We start from the raw sequence: 19,534 nt of genomic DNA on the forward strand, positions 1-19,534 counted from the left end.
TTTTTTTTTTTGAGACTGAAACCAACCTGGTGTTTGATACCGAAGTGTTGAGAGACCAGTCTGTTTAACTTTGAAAAGAATCCCAAGTACCTTGGGGATGTTGTAAATCCAGATTCTTAGAAGAGCAGAATTCTGCTGTAATGACTCCACTCTAGAGATACTTCAGTCATCAGCTTGTTTTCCTGTTACTGCAGTGTGTTGTACAATGTGATATTTGGAAATTAGTACCACAGCACAAGAGAGATTTCTACTCGTTTTAAATGCGTGTGACCTCCGGGCTCTGTGGAGGAAGGCACTTGACTGAGTGGAAGTGTTTGTGACCCTGACTCCAGTGAGCTGGGAAGATGTAGGTGTGAGTGTTGATTACAGGTTGTAATACACCTATACAATCTACTGGTCTGTCTCACACCAGGTTGATTTTGGTGACTTTTCCCATTGAACAAGTACTAAGCTGGTGGGGGTTTGGCTTTAACTGCTGTACCTATCACCATCCCCAGGCAAGGGACCTGAAACTCTTTATGCTGGGCAGAAACTCAATGACAATGAGTGGCACACTGTCCGGGTCGTTCGGCGAGGAAAGAGCCTCAAGCTGATCGTGGATGATGATGTTGCGGAGGGTAAGTGTGATGTATGACTATTTTTTGATCACTATCTTTGTATCTCTATTCCCAGTCTTTCCTCTGCCATTATGCCCCTTCTCCCTGTTCTTGTATCTTTTTCCCCCCCTCTTTCTGTTACTACTTGTGTATTATTTAGTGTTACTATATTGAAAACAAATGCTCAGATCTGAGAGGCTAACTTCTTAGCCAGCACCAGAAACTTCTGTGACAGCTATAACAATATGAAATATAAGTTTAGGGGACAGATAAGTTTACATATATACCTTTGACTGCAGAGGTGTTAAGCAGCACTCTCTCTTGCTTCAGGCTCCATTTGTGTTAGATGTGAGTATTACCCCATTCCTGAGCTGCAAAGGTGGTTTCCAGTGCCGTGGTATCAAAGCCAAGGCTCTCCAGACTTTCCTCTGCACAAACTTGTCCTTTGATAAACCGGTATTCATTACATGTGTTAGAGAGCATGGATTTATGTCTCCACTGTTCATTGTGTGGGTGTGGTTGTTTAGGAGTTTTTTTGCAGTTGGAGGGGTTTTTCGTTATTTTTTTTTTTTTACCCAACTTCTTGTGCTTATGGTTCAGAGCCTTCCAGAAGAAAAAGCAAACAAAGTAGTTTGTTCTCAACTTTTTTTTAGAGGTTAGGGAGGATTCTGACTCACCAGAGTGTATCATATCACATTGAGTATGTCAGCCCTTTTTTCAGATAACTTTTTGAGCTCCTGCTTCTTTTTGCAGAGAAATGTAGTTGAAGGGAGGAAAGAAAAGGTCAATCACTCAGGAAAACTGATGTCTCCCAGGTTGAGATTTGCATTGAAATGATCAAGGTGCTTTAGATTGATCTTTTCTTCATTACAAAATTTTACACGTTACACTTTTCTGGTCCATTTTTCCATAACTGCAAGAGCCAGAAACTTACCTATCTTTTTTTGAAGGTCTAAAATTCTCATAGTTGTAAATAACTGTATGAAGCTGTTTTTTGAGGAAAACATCAGCAGCCTGAAGGCTGGTAATAGAATCAGAAAGAATGGGTACCCTGGATTCAACACTGATGTGGGTATGTTTATTTAGTTGTGACCCATGATGTTTTGTCAAAAGCTGAAGCTTCTACTCGGAAGGCAACTAGAAGTAATGGCTGCTTTATGCAAAAATTTTTTTTTGCAAAAAGCTTTTCCTATATCCTATCTCTGAAAATAAGTTAATTTTATTCTGTACGACTGTGATTAATTTTAAATATTGTAGTAATTTAGATTATTTGGTAAGCCGTGAGGCAGAAATTTGAAATAAACCAATAGAAATGGGTTTGCAGTAAAATGGTTTGAGGTATGTTTGCCCTCTGAAGTGAATATATGCTGTGCTGTGTGGGCTGTGAATTTGCAAGAGAGAACAAGAAACATATGCAAGAAAAATCTTTCCCTCTGCTTGTTGGAAGACAACTTTGGGAGTGACTTGGTCAAAATTAGCTTATAGGAAAAATAAATTTTATTTAAGAGGGAACTTTCTGAGTTAGTAACACGTGCTGGCAAACATTTAATTCCTATTACTTCTACATTGGAGAACAATTCTTCTAGGATATGCTATTTTAGGAAGCCCCACGAGGTGGCACTCTTTGCATTACTGAATCGGTCCCCAAAAGCCATCTGTTTTTGAAGTCTTTTTTTCATGGAACTGAGTTTATAAATAATAATGATACAATCCTATACCAAAATAGGATACGCATATGCACATGTATATGAATTACATAATTAAAGATGCATTATAGCTAAAAATATCTGTTAAAAGAATGCCATCATGTCAAAGTCAAAAGTCAGAACAGCCAGAGTTAAGATTTTCTGTGCAGTCTGCATCCCACTTCCTTGGGCAGATGATAACAGTCTTGAGTGATGTGGTCACATAGATTTTTCCACAGGATTCTTGCTGTCTTAGGCATAGATCAGAAGTCTAAATTAGGCCCCAGTAAAAATAAACAGCCTGTTTGATTTCCATCTTCTTATTGCTTGTTTGGAACAATGCACACCAGCTAAGTTTTGCTCTAAATATAGAGCTGGTTTTTTTAAATTTTATTTTATTTTATGTGTGTGTGTTTTATGCTACTTGTCAATATATTTATACAGAACTAAGAAACTGCAACTGGATTTATTCCCTTGTCTCTTATGTGAAGCAAGCGAGCATCTTTTTCCCATTTTACAGGTCCGGAAACAAGGCAGCAGATTAAAGTTGGATGTATTTGGTACAAATTTGGCATGATTTTTCAGTCATTTTCATCCGAAAGATTCAGCATGTCTGTAAATTAGATCCTGTAAATTAGTTCAACCCTACTACCTGGAGAATTAGATCTAGACAATTAATGACCACTGATGAAAAATTTGTAATGAAGTGTCTGACTTGGCTTCCTGTAGGACATCTAAGGCAGAAACAGAATCCAATTCCTCTGGACAGCATTTTGCTGTTTAATCACAAAACCTTCATCCCGCATTCCAATCCACCTTAGAACATTAGTGATAAATGAGATGCAAATATAGAAGATATATTCCACCCTACAACATCGTGCAAACACCCAAATACCACTTGAACTAAAGAGCTTCTGATTGCTGTAGTAGTTACAATACTCTCTATAGAGCACAAAGGAGGATTTGGAGGTGAACTCTGCAGGTGGGGCTGATAGCTAATGAGATCTGAAAATATTGGCTTTCATTCCATGATTTCCTAGGATATTGCATCTCTTTTCTGATTCTGCTCTTGTATTGCCATGTCCTTTTCAGCCTTTCACTGAAATACCCTTAACTTGCTAGACAACTGCTTCTAGCACTGTCTCTTTTTTCCTAAGCTAACCCCTGTTTTCTCAATTTTCACCTCTTCTAAGATTCTGGTCTCAGCTCTTCTAACCTCCTGCACTCCATTTTTAATGCCCCCTATATTTGGGTTCCCTGTCCCAACGTACTCCAGATTTCCCAGTCCTGGCTTTTCTCTCCTTCAGGCCACCACTACTTTTTATGTTTATCTAACTACAGAAAAACAAAGAAGAAGAGTTTTCTTGCTCTTGTCTTTGACATCTCTTAGTTTTATTTTTCTAATTTTTTGAAGTAAAGAAGCAGGATTTTTTTAAAGAGACTCTTCTAATTTTATTTTTAAGAAAGTACACTTCTGGTTTGGAAAAAATCATAACTTTTCATTTGATAACACTGAAGCTGAAACAGCTGCTAAAAATCACAGTAGTGGAAGTTAGAAAGTTTGTCTAAACAAACTTCTGAATATACTGTTTCAGTTTCTGGGAACTGGCCTTTTTCAAACTAAAATAATATTATTTCTGGTAGAGAACTGGTCCAGGATTTAAAACATTTGCATTGGTCTTGACACTTGAATTTCTAAAAAGTCAGAAGTATATGACTGTCTTCAGCTGCTTCTAAGTTTGATCAGTTGTATCTGCTTGGATTGAAGCTTTCAGTGATATTTGTATAATTGCCTTTAAATTTAGATCCACTGCTGAAATTGGGAATAAGTGAAAAAATAAATTGGTTTGTGTAACATTTTTTCTTCATATTTGAAGTAGATACGTGAAAACATATTTTCTAATAACTGTGCTTGTTTGCTGTCTTTGCATAAAACTTGATCACATTTGGACAAAGTATAAACTGAAAAATTTTATGATCATGAGGGGTGATTTAGGATTATTTCACTGTTTCCAGAGGCTCTAAGCAAGAAAATGACCATGAGTTTATTTAATCTGACTATTTATACACCACAAACCGGAATGTATCATCCAAGTATCTTTTCAAATGTGTCCAGTTTTCCTTCTATCCCCAAGAGGAAAAAAAAAAGATTATGTTGGCATTAGTAAGAAAAGTCTTGAAAGGGCAATTTTTTAAAATTTTTTTTCTTTTTTAAATGCCAAGGAACTCTCTAGGTAAGAAATGCTAGGAGATTTCAGGGGGGAGCACAGAATATGAGAAAGCTTTTAAGTCCCAGTTGATATTACCTATGGGAATTAAGAGGAATTTGTCCTGGATTTGGTTATGGTGACTAGTGTAATTCCCAGGTGTAATCCCAATGACTCAGAAATATCTCTTGCAGTGATGAGTTGAGAGTTGTGTATATATGCTTATTGACCAGGAGATGCAGTCAAGTAGGATACTGTTGCTAAATTTTGTCTGTCTGCAGCACGCTGGAAGCATTTATGCAGGTCTTTATCCAGTTGTCAAATTTCACAAAAACAGTGTGAATTTAAATATTTTCATCCCCTCTGTTTTTTAAACCTGATGAATTTGATCAGCATGTTAAAATATTATTAGAGGCAGAGGGACCAACAAGTAGTGTGGCTAAGAGCTTTGGAAAACCTTCTAAAAGGAAGGACTTTGCCTGCACAGTGATTACGATGGTAGACAAAACAGACTTGACTTGGGGAAAATTAATTTAATTTACTGCCAATTAAAGATAAGAGTTGGATGGTGAGAAACGAAGACAAAAAGTAAAACACTGCCCCCCACCCTCTCTCTTATTGGGTTGACTCCTTCATTCCTGACTCTCCTACCTGCCCCCACCCAGTGGAGCACAGGGTGGGGAATGGTAGCTGTGGTCAGTCTGTAACAGCTCCTCTCTGATTCTCCTTCCTCCTCATACTTGCATGTGTGACTAAATAATTAAAACTACCTTGATGAAGAACTGTGGAGGACTACAGTAAGGTTGGCTGAAAGGGTTTGCATTTGCCTGAGTTGTCTTTATAGCATACTGCTGTATTTCTTATGTCTGTGTTGGTTCTGTGTCTGCACTGGTGCCTAGACACTTATTGAAATATTTAAATACGATGTGAGAGTAGTCCGGCATATTTGGTATACTGAATAGCTTGGATATTTTAATTGAGAGGTTAAAAGCTGTAATGATGTGGCAAATAGCCCAAGTGGTAGGCTGGCAATTTAAATATACAGAGGGCTTTTTGCCTGTTGCATTCTTGTGTGTTTCCCTCCCGCTGTGCTCTTAAGAGAAATAACATCAAACCAAGCACCAAGAGAGAACAGAAAAAAATATTAGCAATTTTGTGATTGTTCTCACTTCTTTCACTGCTCTATTTATCAAATATTTTCAGGAAACGCACCTGTAAGAGTTGTTTCAGAAGTGTATGAGTTGTTTGGCAGATGAACTGTTGGACCAAATACATCACTGCAGGCTTTAAGGGAGAGACCTGGTCTTCTTCACAAACAAGGAAGTCTGTGAAGCACAGGGGAAAATAGGGAGCTTACTGCCCATGGCCCTTTAGACCTATCTTTTCTGCCAGATTTTGGCAACTGCTAGACTAAAGTGTCTCCACCAAGATTCTATACATTCTTATGCAAGCTATCAACAGTGATCAGATAGGATTAAGTTAGTACTGCTGTTAGTCTGGAAATTGGAGTGTGAAGAGCTCCATATAACCTATTACTTATCCCTGATGTTCCTCCTTGTTTCTGTCCTTCAGGCACAATGGTTGGTGATCACACTCGCCTGGAGTTCCACAACATTGAGACGGGGATCATGACAGAGAAACGGTACATCTCTGTTATCCCCTCCAGTTTCATCGGCCATCTCCAGAGCCTCATGTTCAATGGGATGCTCTACATTGACCTGTGCAAGAATGGTGACATTGACTACTGTGAGCTGAAGGCACGCTTTGGTCTCCGCAACATTATAGCTGACCCTGTGACGTTCAAGACTAAGAGCAGCTACCTGAGCTTGGCCACCTTGCAGGCTTATACATCCATGCACCTCTTCTTTCAGTTCAAGACCACCTCAGCTGATGGTTTCATCCTCTTTAACAGTGGTGATGGCAATGACTTTATTGCAGTTGAACTAGTCAAGGGGTAAGTGTCCTTGTTATATTTTACCAGCTTATTTAGAGATAAACTTACTTATAGATAAGCTTAAAATGCTTGTATAAAGAGAATTCACCTCATACTGAAATTTTTTGCTGAGGTGTAAGACAAAGCACTTAAACATAAACACTAAGCTTAAGACTCCGGATTTTATCACTGTCTTCCTCCTGTGGCTGAGGCAAAAACACTTTTATAGTGTGCAGCATTAATATTTTAAGTTGTTTGGATGTAGCTAGACTAATGTTTTGTCCTGTTAACCTCGCAGCTTAGCACAGAGGAGGAAGAAATGTGCTGAGGGCTCTGTATCTCTCTTCTCTGCCCACTTCCCTTTTTTTTTTTCCTGTAATACTCATTTTTCTGCCAACTTCACTGGAGGGGAAAAAAAAGGATATGGGCTGCTGAATCTGTAATTCTGCTGGTGATATTTGAGGAAAAGCAAACTCAGCTTGCTTTTGAGCTGCTATATTCTTTTTAAAAGACCAATAGCTTATTTAAAAAAAAATCCTTTGTTAGATGAACAAATTTTGATCTCTTATGATTTAGTCATGGTAGACGTTTTCCAAAAATACAGTTTAGTAGTCCTGTTTATTTCAATTCAATCTGTTTCAGTTTTAACTTTGCTCATACTTCTTAAGTGGGACATTGAGTAATATAAAAAGCACCAATCACGAGCTCCTGATGCTCTGTTGAAAGTTGAGTTTTGTTGTCTTTTTTTTTCCTTTAAATAGTATACTTCTATCCTCAGGTGAATTTCTGTGTTTGAACTATATAAATAATTCAGGGTAACACTCCTGTGACTTCAGTCTTTGTTAGGGTCTTTATTTTTTGCCAAAAGCATTGCTAATTGTTTTCTAGCTGTTTGAATAAGCCTAATGTAAATTTACTAAAATATTTCAAGTGAGTTTCCTGATAAACTTCTTAAGAGAGTTATGAAGAACTCTGAATGAACCTGAGGAATATATTCCCCAAATAAGCATATCTGACATTGCTCTCCAGTACATTTATTGATATTGCCAATATAAAAAAATAATTATATTCTCAGGCAGCATTTGTATAGATCTGCAAGAACTTTGTGGAAAAAGAGGAATGCTTTATGGTTAGGATCTGATTATTTCAAATGTTATAATCTCAAAATACTAATCCTTACACTTTGGTGGAAAGGAAACAACATCTTTTCAAAGCAATGGATAATATTTTGGCTTACTAGAACTTTCTATCCCGGAGATACTTCCCTTTGTGACTTTTGTAAGTATCAGCTCTGGCTAGAATAAGAGTCAGTAGCGCTGGAATTCTTACACAATTTTAACTAGCTCTTGTTATGTTTACAGGTACATACACTATGTGTTTGACCTTGGAAATGGACCTAATGTTATCAAAGGCAACAGTGATCGTCCTCTTAATGACAACCAGTGGCACAATGTCGTCATTACCAGAGATAACAGTAACACACACAGCCTAAAGGTGGACACCAAGGTGGTAACTCAGGTTATCAACGGTGCCAAAAATCTGGATCTTAAAGGTAACCTCTACAAGACTGGCAGTTCCCCCCTTTATTCTTGCACTAGTAAACAAGAGAAAACTTAAAATAACCATGCATTACAGAACAGTAAATCTGGACTTTGCTAATTTTGGCTGTCAAATTCGTTTTTCTCTTTCTTGTTTGGCACTTCCTGTAGGAGCGCAGTTTGTCATATTTTGCTTTTTCGGAAGTTAATTGTCATCTTACATTTTTTCCTAGTTAGGTGGCAATAACAACTGGGATTATTGGTGGGGTTTTGCAGGGCTTTTTTGTTTGGTTGTTTGTTTGGGGGTTTTTTGTTTGTTTTGTTTTGGGCTTTGCTTTGGGTTTTTTTGTAGTAAAGAAGGCAGAAACGACTTCTTGCACAATATCTCACTCTGCTTTTAAATTTTTCTGAACATCTGTTCACTTTGTTATATTCACATTTGGTGACAAGGAAAGTCACTCTAGAAGGTGTGTAACTTGCTCCTTCTTGTATGTTTACCCCTCTCTCCTCTAGGTGATCTCTACATTGCTGGCCTAGCTCAAGGCATGTATAGCAACCTCCCAAAGCTTGTGGCGTCACGTGATGGATTTCAGGGCTGTCTGGCATCTGTGGACTTGAATGGGCGTTTGCCTGATCTTATCAACGATGCTCTGCACCGCAGTGGACAGATTGAGCGTGGATGTGAAGGTATAACTGATTTCAGAAAAGTTTCACTCTCAAGCACTCGATTCTTACTTCATTGCTGCCCTGTGTGCATCTCTTCCACCTTACTATTAATTTTGTTAAGTTGCTTTCATTGCAGTATCCTTCATTACAACTTATGTTTTCCAAATGCAGCTATTTGCTACAAGTTTTTGTCCTACAAGAGTGGTTTATAAACATTACAGTACTCTTAAAATACTTTGAAAGATGTTCTGAGCATTCAATTCATTTTTGCTTCAGAGCACCCTTTTTTGGGATTCACAGAAGTAAGTATTTCAAAGAACAAGTGGAGACAGGGGAAATGGAAATGGAAGGTAGAAGGAGCTGAAGGATGAAGACTGGACTAAAAGAGGAGTTGATTTTTGAGGAGGTGGACCTCCAGTGAAACCAGTGGGCCCATTGCCTCTTCTGCCTAGAAAACATTTCTGTTCTGTATTTTCTCTTTTCCAGCCAGAATAGAACTAAATGTGATGAGTTACTTTTAGAAGCCTGTAAATGGTAGTGATATCCTGAAACTTCTTTAAGAATTTACTATTCCTGCTAAGCTCTCATTAATTAAAAAAATATTGACGTCAGCAGCACTGACTCAGTAAAATGCATATGGTTTCAATTCCCAAAGCACTTGGGGTACTTGGCATCAAAACCCCCAAGGTTTTGCTCTCTGGGTTAAATGACAATCACCACTGTGTCTAGTTCACTCAATACCAGTCTGCTGTGTTGGTTATCAGTCACTAGAAGAAGATAATTTTTTTCTGTAACATTGGTATGCATGTTTGCTAAGAAAAGATGTATGTCCTGAATTGATCCTTCAAAAATTTCATAAAGTTAAATTACTCCTTGGTTGTCTATCACCTACTGTGTCAAAATTACAGGTTATATCATGATGAAGTCACACCATTTTTCAAGACTGTCACTTCTTAGGATTAAAACTGTCATCTTAGTGATATCTTTGAGTATTCATGAAACACCAAATTGGCAGTCCTATTAGATCTGTTCCCTTGCTTGTGTCTGTGTTCTGGTTGGCTGGGAGCTCTTGTGCCCCAGCCCTTCTTCCACACTCGTGCAGTGATACTCTCGTTTGTGGGAATGTTGTGTCCTCTCACAGGAGCTCACTCAGTGTCAACTTCCACTTCACAGCACTGGCAAGTGCCACACAGCTGGAGGATGGGGTTTTTTCCATCTTTCTCTCTTTTTTCTTAATAGTGTCTGTTAACCACACTGTTCTGTGTGGAAATGAGCACATTGTAGCAGAACTGGTGTCTTTGTCTGTTTGTGGCAGACCCAACTTGTCAAAAGAAGTGCACCTTTTCTGTATTATTTACAAGGAAAAAAAAGGAATTTTAGGTTTTAGAAAATGTCAATTCCATTTATCCTTGGTGCGCTGAAAACTCTTCTTTAATATTAGTGATTTGTTGATAATTCCTCTGTTTAAAATTATATTAATCCATTGGCTATTTAGCTGTCATGATTTCTACTAACTCTCTGTCTTCAGAGGGCCTCTCATTAGACTAACCTATTGTTCTGTGTGGCTCAAGAGCAGAGTCATGATGCTTTCCCAGAAGACTCTTCACCATTATTAGAGCTATGGTGTTTCCTTCTCATGTACCCAGTGTAATTCTTTGATTTAGTGTCCTGTTACTGAGATTGCATAAGGTCACTGCAACTCTCAAAATGCACAATGTGGCACTTTGTCTGTGTGCCAGTATGGTACCAGCACAGCTGCTGCCTGAGCATAGAGATTGGTTCACTCTTCGAAATATCTGAAATGTGATTTCTCCTTCTCTTCTAAAGCCCTTCAAACAGGATTCAAGATTTGAAAGACATCTAAAGAAATGGATGGTAGGGTCAGTGATTGCCTTTGTTCTGCCTTTGGAAGAACTTGATCTTCCAAAGCAGGCCCATGCTGTCTTCCCAAATGGTCCCTGCTCAGTACCAAAGGAACTGCTGAAGAGGAATGCATTCTTTTTGCCAACATGTTTAGGATTAGTAAAAAACCTGAGAATTTGGTCACCAGAAAGCTGTTTCATTTGTTGGTTTTGTTTGTTTGTTTGTTTTTTAATCATAGCAACCCATAAGACTTTGTCTCAGGTCTTGGCTGCTGCCTGCTGGTGCCTATTCTTACAGTTGCCAGTGAAAGTCACACCTATCTCCCCTTTCTCTAAGGAAAGAAAAACACAAAGCACGTTCGGTCCTTCTTTATGTCTCCCTAGTTTGCTTCAATCTCACATGATCTTGGATCCAATCTTAACAATGTTTTCAAGGGCTGAAGTCCCAAGCAGTCCTTGCTGCCTCATGGTGTTTAAATACGTTTTTAATAAACAATTGCAGGCTTTTTGTGTGAATAGTTGTGCTGTGTGTTGATTTGCCAGACATGTCCTTGTTTAATCATGAAGGGGGGTGGGATCACATCAATGATGAGAACATGCATGCTTAAAGAAATGTCATTCCATCCCCACATAGGAATCTTGCCTTTCAAATGTGATATGAGAGAGATTTCTGCTAATGCTTGTCTCTTGTTGCGGCTTTGCTTTCAGAAGCAGAAGAGATTACAAGGTGGCAGCTGTTTTCTCAGAAACTGTCAGTTTGATCTCAGGACAGAATCAAAGGATGTGTAGAGGAACGAAGCCTTGAGAATAGTGGAATGTGAAATGTAGGTCAGGAGACAGAGCTGTACCGCCTAAGACACACCAGCATCCTGATCATGTTTGTTATCTCTGTTCATGTATTTCAGTACCCTACTCCATACCACTAAATTCACAACTTTTAATAGGAAAATTATATTCCTTATTGTCTTGGTGCTACTGCTACCTCATTTTATTCAATTAGAGCAAACCATTGAATTTCCTTGGCCACATTGTTTTTCTCATATGCTTAAGCATAATTCAGCCTCGCTGTGCAACAAAGCACAAACCTGTCGTGTTATACAATTATCTGTGTTCCAGTGATAAGTAAGGCAGTGCTTCTACTTGAGTGGGAAGGACTTTCAGTAAATTATATTTATATTTTAGTGATATATTTATAGGAGATCTTTTTCCTTGGGATCTGAGGAACCCCAGAGCATTCTTAGTCATATACATACAAGTCATTCTTGAAATGCAGACATTCTTGAGACTGAAATTTGCTAGCATTTAATGGTATATAGTAGTGTTAAAAAAAAAGGCAGTTCAAGACCTAAGGAAAAAATTACTTTATCTCTGATGACCTATCGGTTCTATTCTTATAATTTCTTTAAATTATCTATACTGGGATTTGTTTAGGCTAGTACAACTAAGTAACCTCTTCATCCTGTTTGTCAGGTGACATATCAGCTTCCTTTTGCATCATGGTTTATTTTCATTGCTCTTTTGCAATTGCAAAAAAAGCATTTCTGATTCCTTAGGAGCAACAGGCAGCTCTTCACAGATCTTGAAGGTCTGGTCAGATCTGTATTTGGCTGCTTGTGTTTACCTGGAAAGTATTTTGTGAAGCCAGAAACCTTGCTTCCTGGTGTGTTCTGGTGCACTACACACAACTGTGAGGACAACATGATGCCGATATATTTGTTCATTTTTACAGAGTATCTTGAGCTCTTGTGCTAACTGCAGCTATCATCATCATCTTTTGTGTGACAAGAGGGCCCTTCCACCTACCACTACCCGAAAAAAGGGGTTGGCAAGAGGGCCTGAAAGAAAAGCTGCCAAAGGTAGAGAAGTGGTTGAGACTTAAGTGATTCTTCTGTCAGTGTTGGATCAGGATACTGAAAACTCTGAAGAGACAAAATCACTTCTCAGAAAGGACTTGAAGTGGGAGGGCCTCTTCTAGTGGAAGCTTGCAGGCAAGTGTGCCTCCTACTTTGGGCCTTCCTGTCCCCACCCGTAAAATTCATCTGCAAGGTATTGTTCTATTTGTGATGAAAGTATGAAATTCAACTGTGTCTTTTCAGACCACTTTGAAACAACGGATGGAGGCTCCTAGAGATTACCAAAGCATTAGAAACTGAGGAAAAGAAGTCTTCTATCAGGACCTAGTTTTCTCCAGCCTCCATCTCAACAGCCGATGGGGGGTGGTTGGAAATTTTTATACTCCTGAGTTTGCATGATACAGGCTATTTCTACATCAGACATACACAGTTTGAGAGAAAAGATATCTGCATTATGGTGCACATGCCAGAGTTGATATATGGAAGAAGTTGTTCCAGGTGACATCCTTTCCCTTCTTGAAAGGAAATAATTTAAACTTCAGATAATCTCTTTACTGGGCTTTTAAAATCAATTCTTTTTTGCTGAACTCTTCATTTCTGGTCTTAGTACTAGATGAATGGATCAGTTTATTCCATCCACAAAAGTCTAGACTGAGTGACTCACAGCATTTTCCTCACTGGTCCTGGAAGAAGTTAAGCAGATGGCCAACCTTTTGAGGAATTTAAAGAGGATGCCCCCAGTATTAATGAGTACTTCCTGCATTTCAGGTGTTTTTTCACCTCTTTATTAATTTGCCATATGTTCTCCCATGTTTTCCTTTCCTTTATTTGGACATCCTTATGTTGCTTACCATGGGCATTAGAGCTATCTGTAATGTAACTGCACATGCCAAATGTGTTCACTCCATCGTGCCCCCAACCAACCAAACCTAACAGAAGTGCTTAAAAAACATTTTATTTCTTTTACAAGGTGTTTTTTTATGTGCATTAGAGATGCTGCTTCTTCCTCACCTGTTCCACTGATAACAGCTTCTCACAGAGGAGAGTGATTATTATTAAACAGGCTGACACTGTTCCAGATGTTTTGGGACATTTTTTGTCCTAATTTAATCTTCTTTCCAGATCCTGGAGTAAAATCATAATCTTTTGCAACTTGCCATGAACTAGTTTAGTTAACCTTTGGAATTCACTGGTGCATGAAAAGCATGAATGACACATACAGGCTGGATAATCAGAAACACATTTTGCATACTAAGCAGTATGTGGAAAACAGAAAATATAATCTCATACTTAAAATCTCACAGCAGGATAATGTCAGAAAGGATTTCACCCTTCATCTGCTTAGTAGAGAAACTTCAAATCTGGTCATACTCCACTTTCTCTCTGGAATCAAAGGTTGTCCACTGAGGAGTGGAGCATTAATTTGCTCCATGATGGTTTGACATCTCTCCTATTCCTTCTACTTTTGTATTCCATTCTCATAGTGCTACTGGAATTAAGGAACAAATATGGGCTTTGCTTCTGTTCAGCGACAAAGATGTGGACTGGGGCAGTAGGAAAAGTACTTGTTTGTTATAGAGAGATTGTTGGAATAAGTGCTAAGATGATGCATGAAGAAATTCATTCTTCTTGTCTTTCTACTCCTCCTCCCTTTCTTTTGAATTTTGTTCAAGAAAAAAGGGATTTTGTAGCTCTATGTAGTAAAGCAGTTCCAAAAGGAAGAAAAATCTGACTGTCTCAAAAGGGAAGGTAGTTACCATCTTGAGTCATTCACGGGCTGTGAAACGATAGCAGAAATTCAAAATGTTAAACTTCTTAGGAACCACAGGAAATGGTATCTGTACATGTCAGTTCTAATTTATTGAGTCGTAAATGTGAAATGGAGAACTACCAATCTCTCTTCAGTATCAGCTGTGACATTAGAATTTTTTAAGAACAGAAGGTTAAGAGGGTAATTGTGTACTTCTTAAATACCCATCTTTTGAGCAATGAGGTAATTGATTTGGTGATTTCTCGTTCCTATTGTTCTGTGTAATAGAAATATGTAACCTTCAGTGGCAAGGGATTCAGCTGCCTATGCTCCCATCTTTGTGCTCTGCTTTTTCCATGCTGAAAGAGAAAACTTAGAATCAAGGTATAACGCATCAAAAGTCTATGTGGCTTCCTCGTAAACTGGACTCCATTGAAAAAAAAAAATAAACTCTGTGCCTACATGGAAGAGCATCAGTAGTATTGTTTTGCTATTTAATGTTCTTCGATTTTCAGTAAGTGTATTTGGATCTTTAGACAATCAGACTTAGTAGATTTATGATTCTCTTTTGCCATATGGACTATGATTTGACCACAGATAACAAAATCATTCCCACCTAGGTGAAAGAATGAGCTAGTACTCATCATTTTTGTTGATAGCTCTAATGACATTGAAGAAGACTATATGAGTCTAAAACCTGAGCTGTCTGTTTTCCTGTTGATCCAAGTTTTCTTAAAGATGTACTGAAATCCATGAGTAGGTGACAGCTTGTGAGGGGGCAAGGTTTTACTGTCACTTTATATCCAGTGTCAAGTTCAGTTCTTGGGATAAACAGAGATTGTTGTCTTACAGAGTAATCAGTCCCCTATGGTTTTCTGGCAATAAATCCACTTTGGACAAAAAGCTGGAGCAATTTGTGCTTTTATGGAAGACAGAGAATTTAAATTCAGATCCAGAGTCTGGATATAGAAACAAAAAAAAATTATGCTTGACTGAGGTACTGAAAGTCAAATACATTTTTTTTTTTACTTAAATGGATTCTAAGTATTTCTCAAATGAGACAAAATCCCTCTTAAGTTATTATTAAATGCTGATAGATTTAAGATAGTGATATTTTTTCTTCTCTGTGTACTGTCTGTAAATTCTGTGGGTTTCTTTTGTGTGTGAATGAAATGCATTTCCTCTTTTTATTTGGTTTTATTATCTGTTGGTTGGTTGGTTGCATTAAGATAGTCATTGTCCCTCTGTACCTCCTTTATACTAACCTGTTGTTTGGGGGTTTTTTTGCCTTTTTTTTTTTTTTTTTTGCTAACAAAGTTGGGTTGACCAAAGCTGACCTGCAAGGTAGAGAAGGTTTTTCTTTCCCATGGCTGGTTTGAACTGAAAGATGCTTTTATGTAACATTTGGTGCCTTTTGCTGGATGCAGTCACATCTCTAAGACAGGAACAGAATGACAAACTGTAGCCTCTGTGGAGGACAATATCTGGGTTGAAGAAGGACACAGCAAACAGTGGAGGTGCTTCGGTTGACCTGTGGGGTTTGACTGTATCAGAGTCTGAATAGCTGTAAGAGCACCAGTTGATTTCCTGAAAAGCCTCATGATTATTCAGGCAAATAGCCAGTATGTACAGAGACATAGAAGGCCCTCGGAGCTTTGCAAAACAAACAAACAGAAAAAAATGAGTGAGATCTTAAGGAGTGAGATCAGGAGGTAAAAGCTGGTTTGTTTTTTTTTTTAACTTATACTTTGAAAAAAACGCAAAAACTGAAAACCAACCAGAAATAACTTTCTGGAATTTCAATTAAAAAAAAAAAATCTCTAAACTACAAGCTCCCTTAATATTTAGAATGACATTTTACAAGCCATAATCTGGGCAGGAAGGGCTCCTCTCCAGAGGAGGGCCAACACAAAACAGAAAGCTGAGCATAGGAGCAGCAGTTAACACCAAGGGGAATGAGGAGGCCCCTTCACCCCAGTCTAGTAGTCCGAGCTGCAAAGATTACAGTTATTATGTGCCACAGAGCTCGTTCCCCAGCGGCTGTTGCTGCACCAACGATGTCAGAGGCACAGAGACACACAGAAGGTGTGTCCTTGTTGAGGAACTGTGTCACCAGGTCAAGGAGTTATGCGAGGAAGTCAGTAGATTGTTGAGCATTCGTGAGAATAAGAAAGATAGGATATTCTCAGAGACCGTGCAGACCGTTTCCCTGGGATTTAAGTGAGGAAAGGTGCCTATTAGAAGTTAATAGGCACTATCATATTTAAAAGGATACACTTTCAATGCCATGGAAAACATCTTCAGATGTGATGTATAAGATAGTGAAAGTATACTTCCCAACTCATCTGGAGAGACTGCAATATAGAGTACAAATTAATTTATTCCCGAGTGTTATGGAAGTCAATAAAAATGTTCCTAATTTTTAATGGAAAATGAGACAATGGTCTGAGGTATAAGGGGAAGTCAGGGGAATTGGACAGTGTCTCTGTTTAACAGTCCTGAAGCCACAGATGGCTTCTGTTATGGTATCAGCTTAGTGACCTTGAAATTTTATGTCTAAGCCAAAGGTTTGGTCTAAGGTTTTATTGTGAGAGAAAACATGTAAAATGTTCCTGTGTCACTCTATAGATAGAGACTTCCCAACATTTTTCATATCACTGAAATTAAGTTTTTGAGACTGTAACCATGTGCTTTGTAAACTCAGTTTCTATTCACTGTGTTTACCCTGACAACCTGGTGATATTGCTGACCCAATCTAATGTAATAGATGCAATTTTCAGATTAAAATATTCCTGTTCTCTATTCCAGGTATAGGCAGGTAGCAATTACCTTTCCTTCAGGATATCACATGTATGTTTAGGTAGGGTTTGGCGTTCTATGGCTCAATAGGAAAGGATAAAAATAATTTTGGAGGAATAAGGATATTTTAACAGATAAACAGTTTATCACTGTAGCAGTTGTTAATAGACAGAAGCATATTAAGAGACACCCTCTCATCCAACAGGTAATGATACTGACAGTTTGAGATAATTTTAGCAATCGGATGCATACAAAACATTGAATCTGAAAGATTTGACAGCCTCCAGGTAGGCAGAAGTTAGTGTGGTGTATTTTGCTCTATGCATGTGAAGAATCTTACTGCAACTGTGTTTTGTTGGCATCTCTGACCTATTCCCAGCTGTAAAAAGTTGAAGTACTGTCTTACAGAGGTTAGGGATTTAGAGACTATTAGGTGCTGCCCATTGGTGAATTCTGAAGTTAATATAATGAAAGTGGTAAAAGATGAGATTTGAAAGACTATGAAATATATGTGACCTGTGACTGATGTGATTAAAAAAGTGGCCTGGAACTACACCGGGGTGTAAATAAATTTAGGATTAAAGTGTTCTGTGCCATCCATTCAAACTGTGGCAGTGAATTTGGGATTTGGATTAGACATCAGCAAGTATCAAATCTCTCTGGCTGCAGTCACTGTTCTTTCTAGTCACCTATGTCCCCATCAGAATGCCAAATGCTTGCACAGGAGTTCCTGCTCAATTTCTGATGTCCATTGAAGTGGATACAGCAGGTTCTGGAACAAACAGATTTGTTTGTTGTTTTGATTTTTCCAGACTTCTGAGAACCTAAAGGCTTGTCAGAGCTGTGAACATTATTCCAGCCTAAGCTCAAATTGTTACAGAAGTCTGAACCCTATAGGAATATTTTCCCTTCATATGGAGACACCTGAAGCCTAAGTGGAAGCATTTGTCTTGAGTGCATAATCTGGATTATTGGCTTTTCAGGAAACCAACCTTTGCTGAATAGGTTTGGCCATTTCAGAATAGACCATGAGGCTTGGTACCTTTGTACTGCTGTGATTTGCATAGGAAAGGGTGTTTTTTCAATTGACTGTGTTTTTCTTGTTCACATACAGCCCTTTCAGTTTTTCCTTTCTGCTTTTATTTTCTGTGTCTGAATGCTGTTTACTTCCTCTACTTCATTTGCATCTGCCTGTCCCTTGTCACATCTTGGGTGCTGGCATACTCCCTTTTATGCAGTTGATTTTTTGTTGTATGGCTGGGGTTTCTATTGGTTTTGGGTTTTTTTTAGTTCTTCCCTCACCAGCATGTGTATGAACGTGTTGCTCAAGACCATATACATATAGGTTGCTTAGAGATGGAGAGTGGAAGGGTGACAAGAGGGAGGAAGACATGTATATGCCAGGTTTCTTGGAGGGTAAAAAATCCCACCACCTTGCCAGATCCATTCTCTGTGGATTGCTCTTGCTGCTGATTCCCTTCTCCTATCACCTTGAGATCAATGTGCTTTCTGTGGGAGAAAGCACATTTCTGCATATTTGTTATTTTAACTGTTCCCAGTTCCTGAAGTTTTCAGACCAGCCACATATTTGGAACAGAAGGATTCTGCATCATAGCTGACATCAGGTGAATGAAGCGTTCAGGTTCTGTCGAGGTACTGAAATAAGCGGCTGCATTTTCAGAGGACTAAAGAATGCTGGCTTTTGAGTTATTTCTGACAATCAGTAACTTTAAATTTGGAACCTGACAGATGTCTAACCTTATTTAGGTGATGAAAAGAATGATGAGTTCTTAACAAAATATGAAACTGAGAGCTTGAAGAGCTGGCCTTGCAGTCCTTGAAAATCTCTTTGGCTTTTGGGTTCTGGTTTGCTATGTTAGTCTGTGATAGTCCTGCTTTCTACTACCTGTGACTCAAAATACAGGATCTAACTTTCTGAATCATGCGCTGAACCTTGACTATACTTTAGTTTAGTGTGCAAAGTAAATGTTGACATACCACCAATATGTATTTGACAATTATAGTATGTGTGATATGGTCCCTCCCATGAAGTGATAGTTCCTTCAGATTCAGACTCAGTTTTTCTCACTTTTTACCCAGAAAAAAATATTTTTTCCAAATTATTCTGAAACTGGAAAACTTAATGGGATTAATTTCATTTCTTACTTAACCTGCACTGAGTGAGTTCTGGAACAGGTTTATTTTCTGCCTTGGGTTTTCATTTCTAAGACCTGATGTCTTGGAAGTTCAGCCTCTCTGAGCTGAACTGGTACTGGACATTAAATTAAGAAAAGCTGACTGCCTCTGGTTATGACAGAGGAGTGCTGACAGAAGTATATTGTAGATCTGTCATAGGTATAAATTGATGGTAACATCTGACTGGTAGTGGTAGAGATATCTTAGTGCTTGATGGCATTTGTATTTAGGAACTGTGGGACAAAAGAAGCACCTTATTCTGCAAAGACTGAAAAGATGTCTTCCGTGTATTAGTTTCCTATTGCTTCCTAGCCTCTTTGAAGATACCAGGGGAAAAGATGAGAGCATTTAGGGAGATGGAGAATCAAAAAGGTGCCCATGTTGTCATTGAACCATGCCTGTTGCAGATCTTCATCTTACTGAGAAAATAATGTTAAGAGAAATGGTTG

The 19,534-nt window shown here is 38.4% G+C and overlaps 1 protein-coding gene across 3 annotated transcripts in view; it reads left to right on the forward strand.

Annotated features, from left to right (window-relative positions):
* Window positions 1–535: 535 nt before the first annotated feature.
* The window catches only part of LOC113987441 (neurexin-3-beta), a 562,088-nt gene continuing 543,089 nt past the window's right edge, over window positions 536–19,534 (forward strand). For all 3 annotated transcript variants that reach the window (XM_039384773.1, XM_039384772.1, XM_039384774.1), the window contains exons 1-4: window positions 536–617; window positions 6,061–6,442; window positions 7,783–7,973; window positions 8,473–8,646. In XM_039384773.1, the coding sequence (XP_039240707.1) occupies window positions 6,066–6,442; window positions 7,783–7,973; window positions 8,473–8,646 (742 nt within the window). In that variant the 5' untranslated portion in view covers window positions 536–617; window positions 6,061–6,065. The remainder of the gene's footprint in view (window positions 618–6,060; window positions 6,443–7,782; window positions 7,974–8,472; window positions 8,647–19,534) is intronic.

This window comes from Pipra filicauda, unplaced genomic scaffold (genome assembly GCF_003945595.2).
Source record: "Pipra filicauda isolate LSUMZ 115617 unplaced genomic scaffold, ASM394559v2 scaffold372_size707771_pilon, whole genome shotgun sequence".
Classification (NCBI taxonomy): Eukaryota; Metazoa; Chordata; class Aves; order Passeriformes; family Pipridae; genus Pipra; species Pipra filicauda.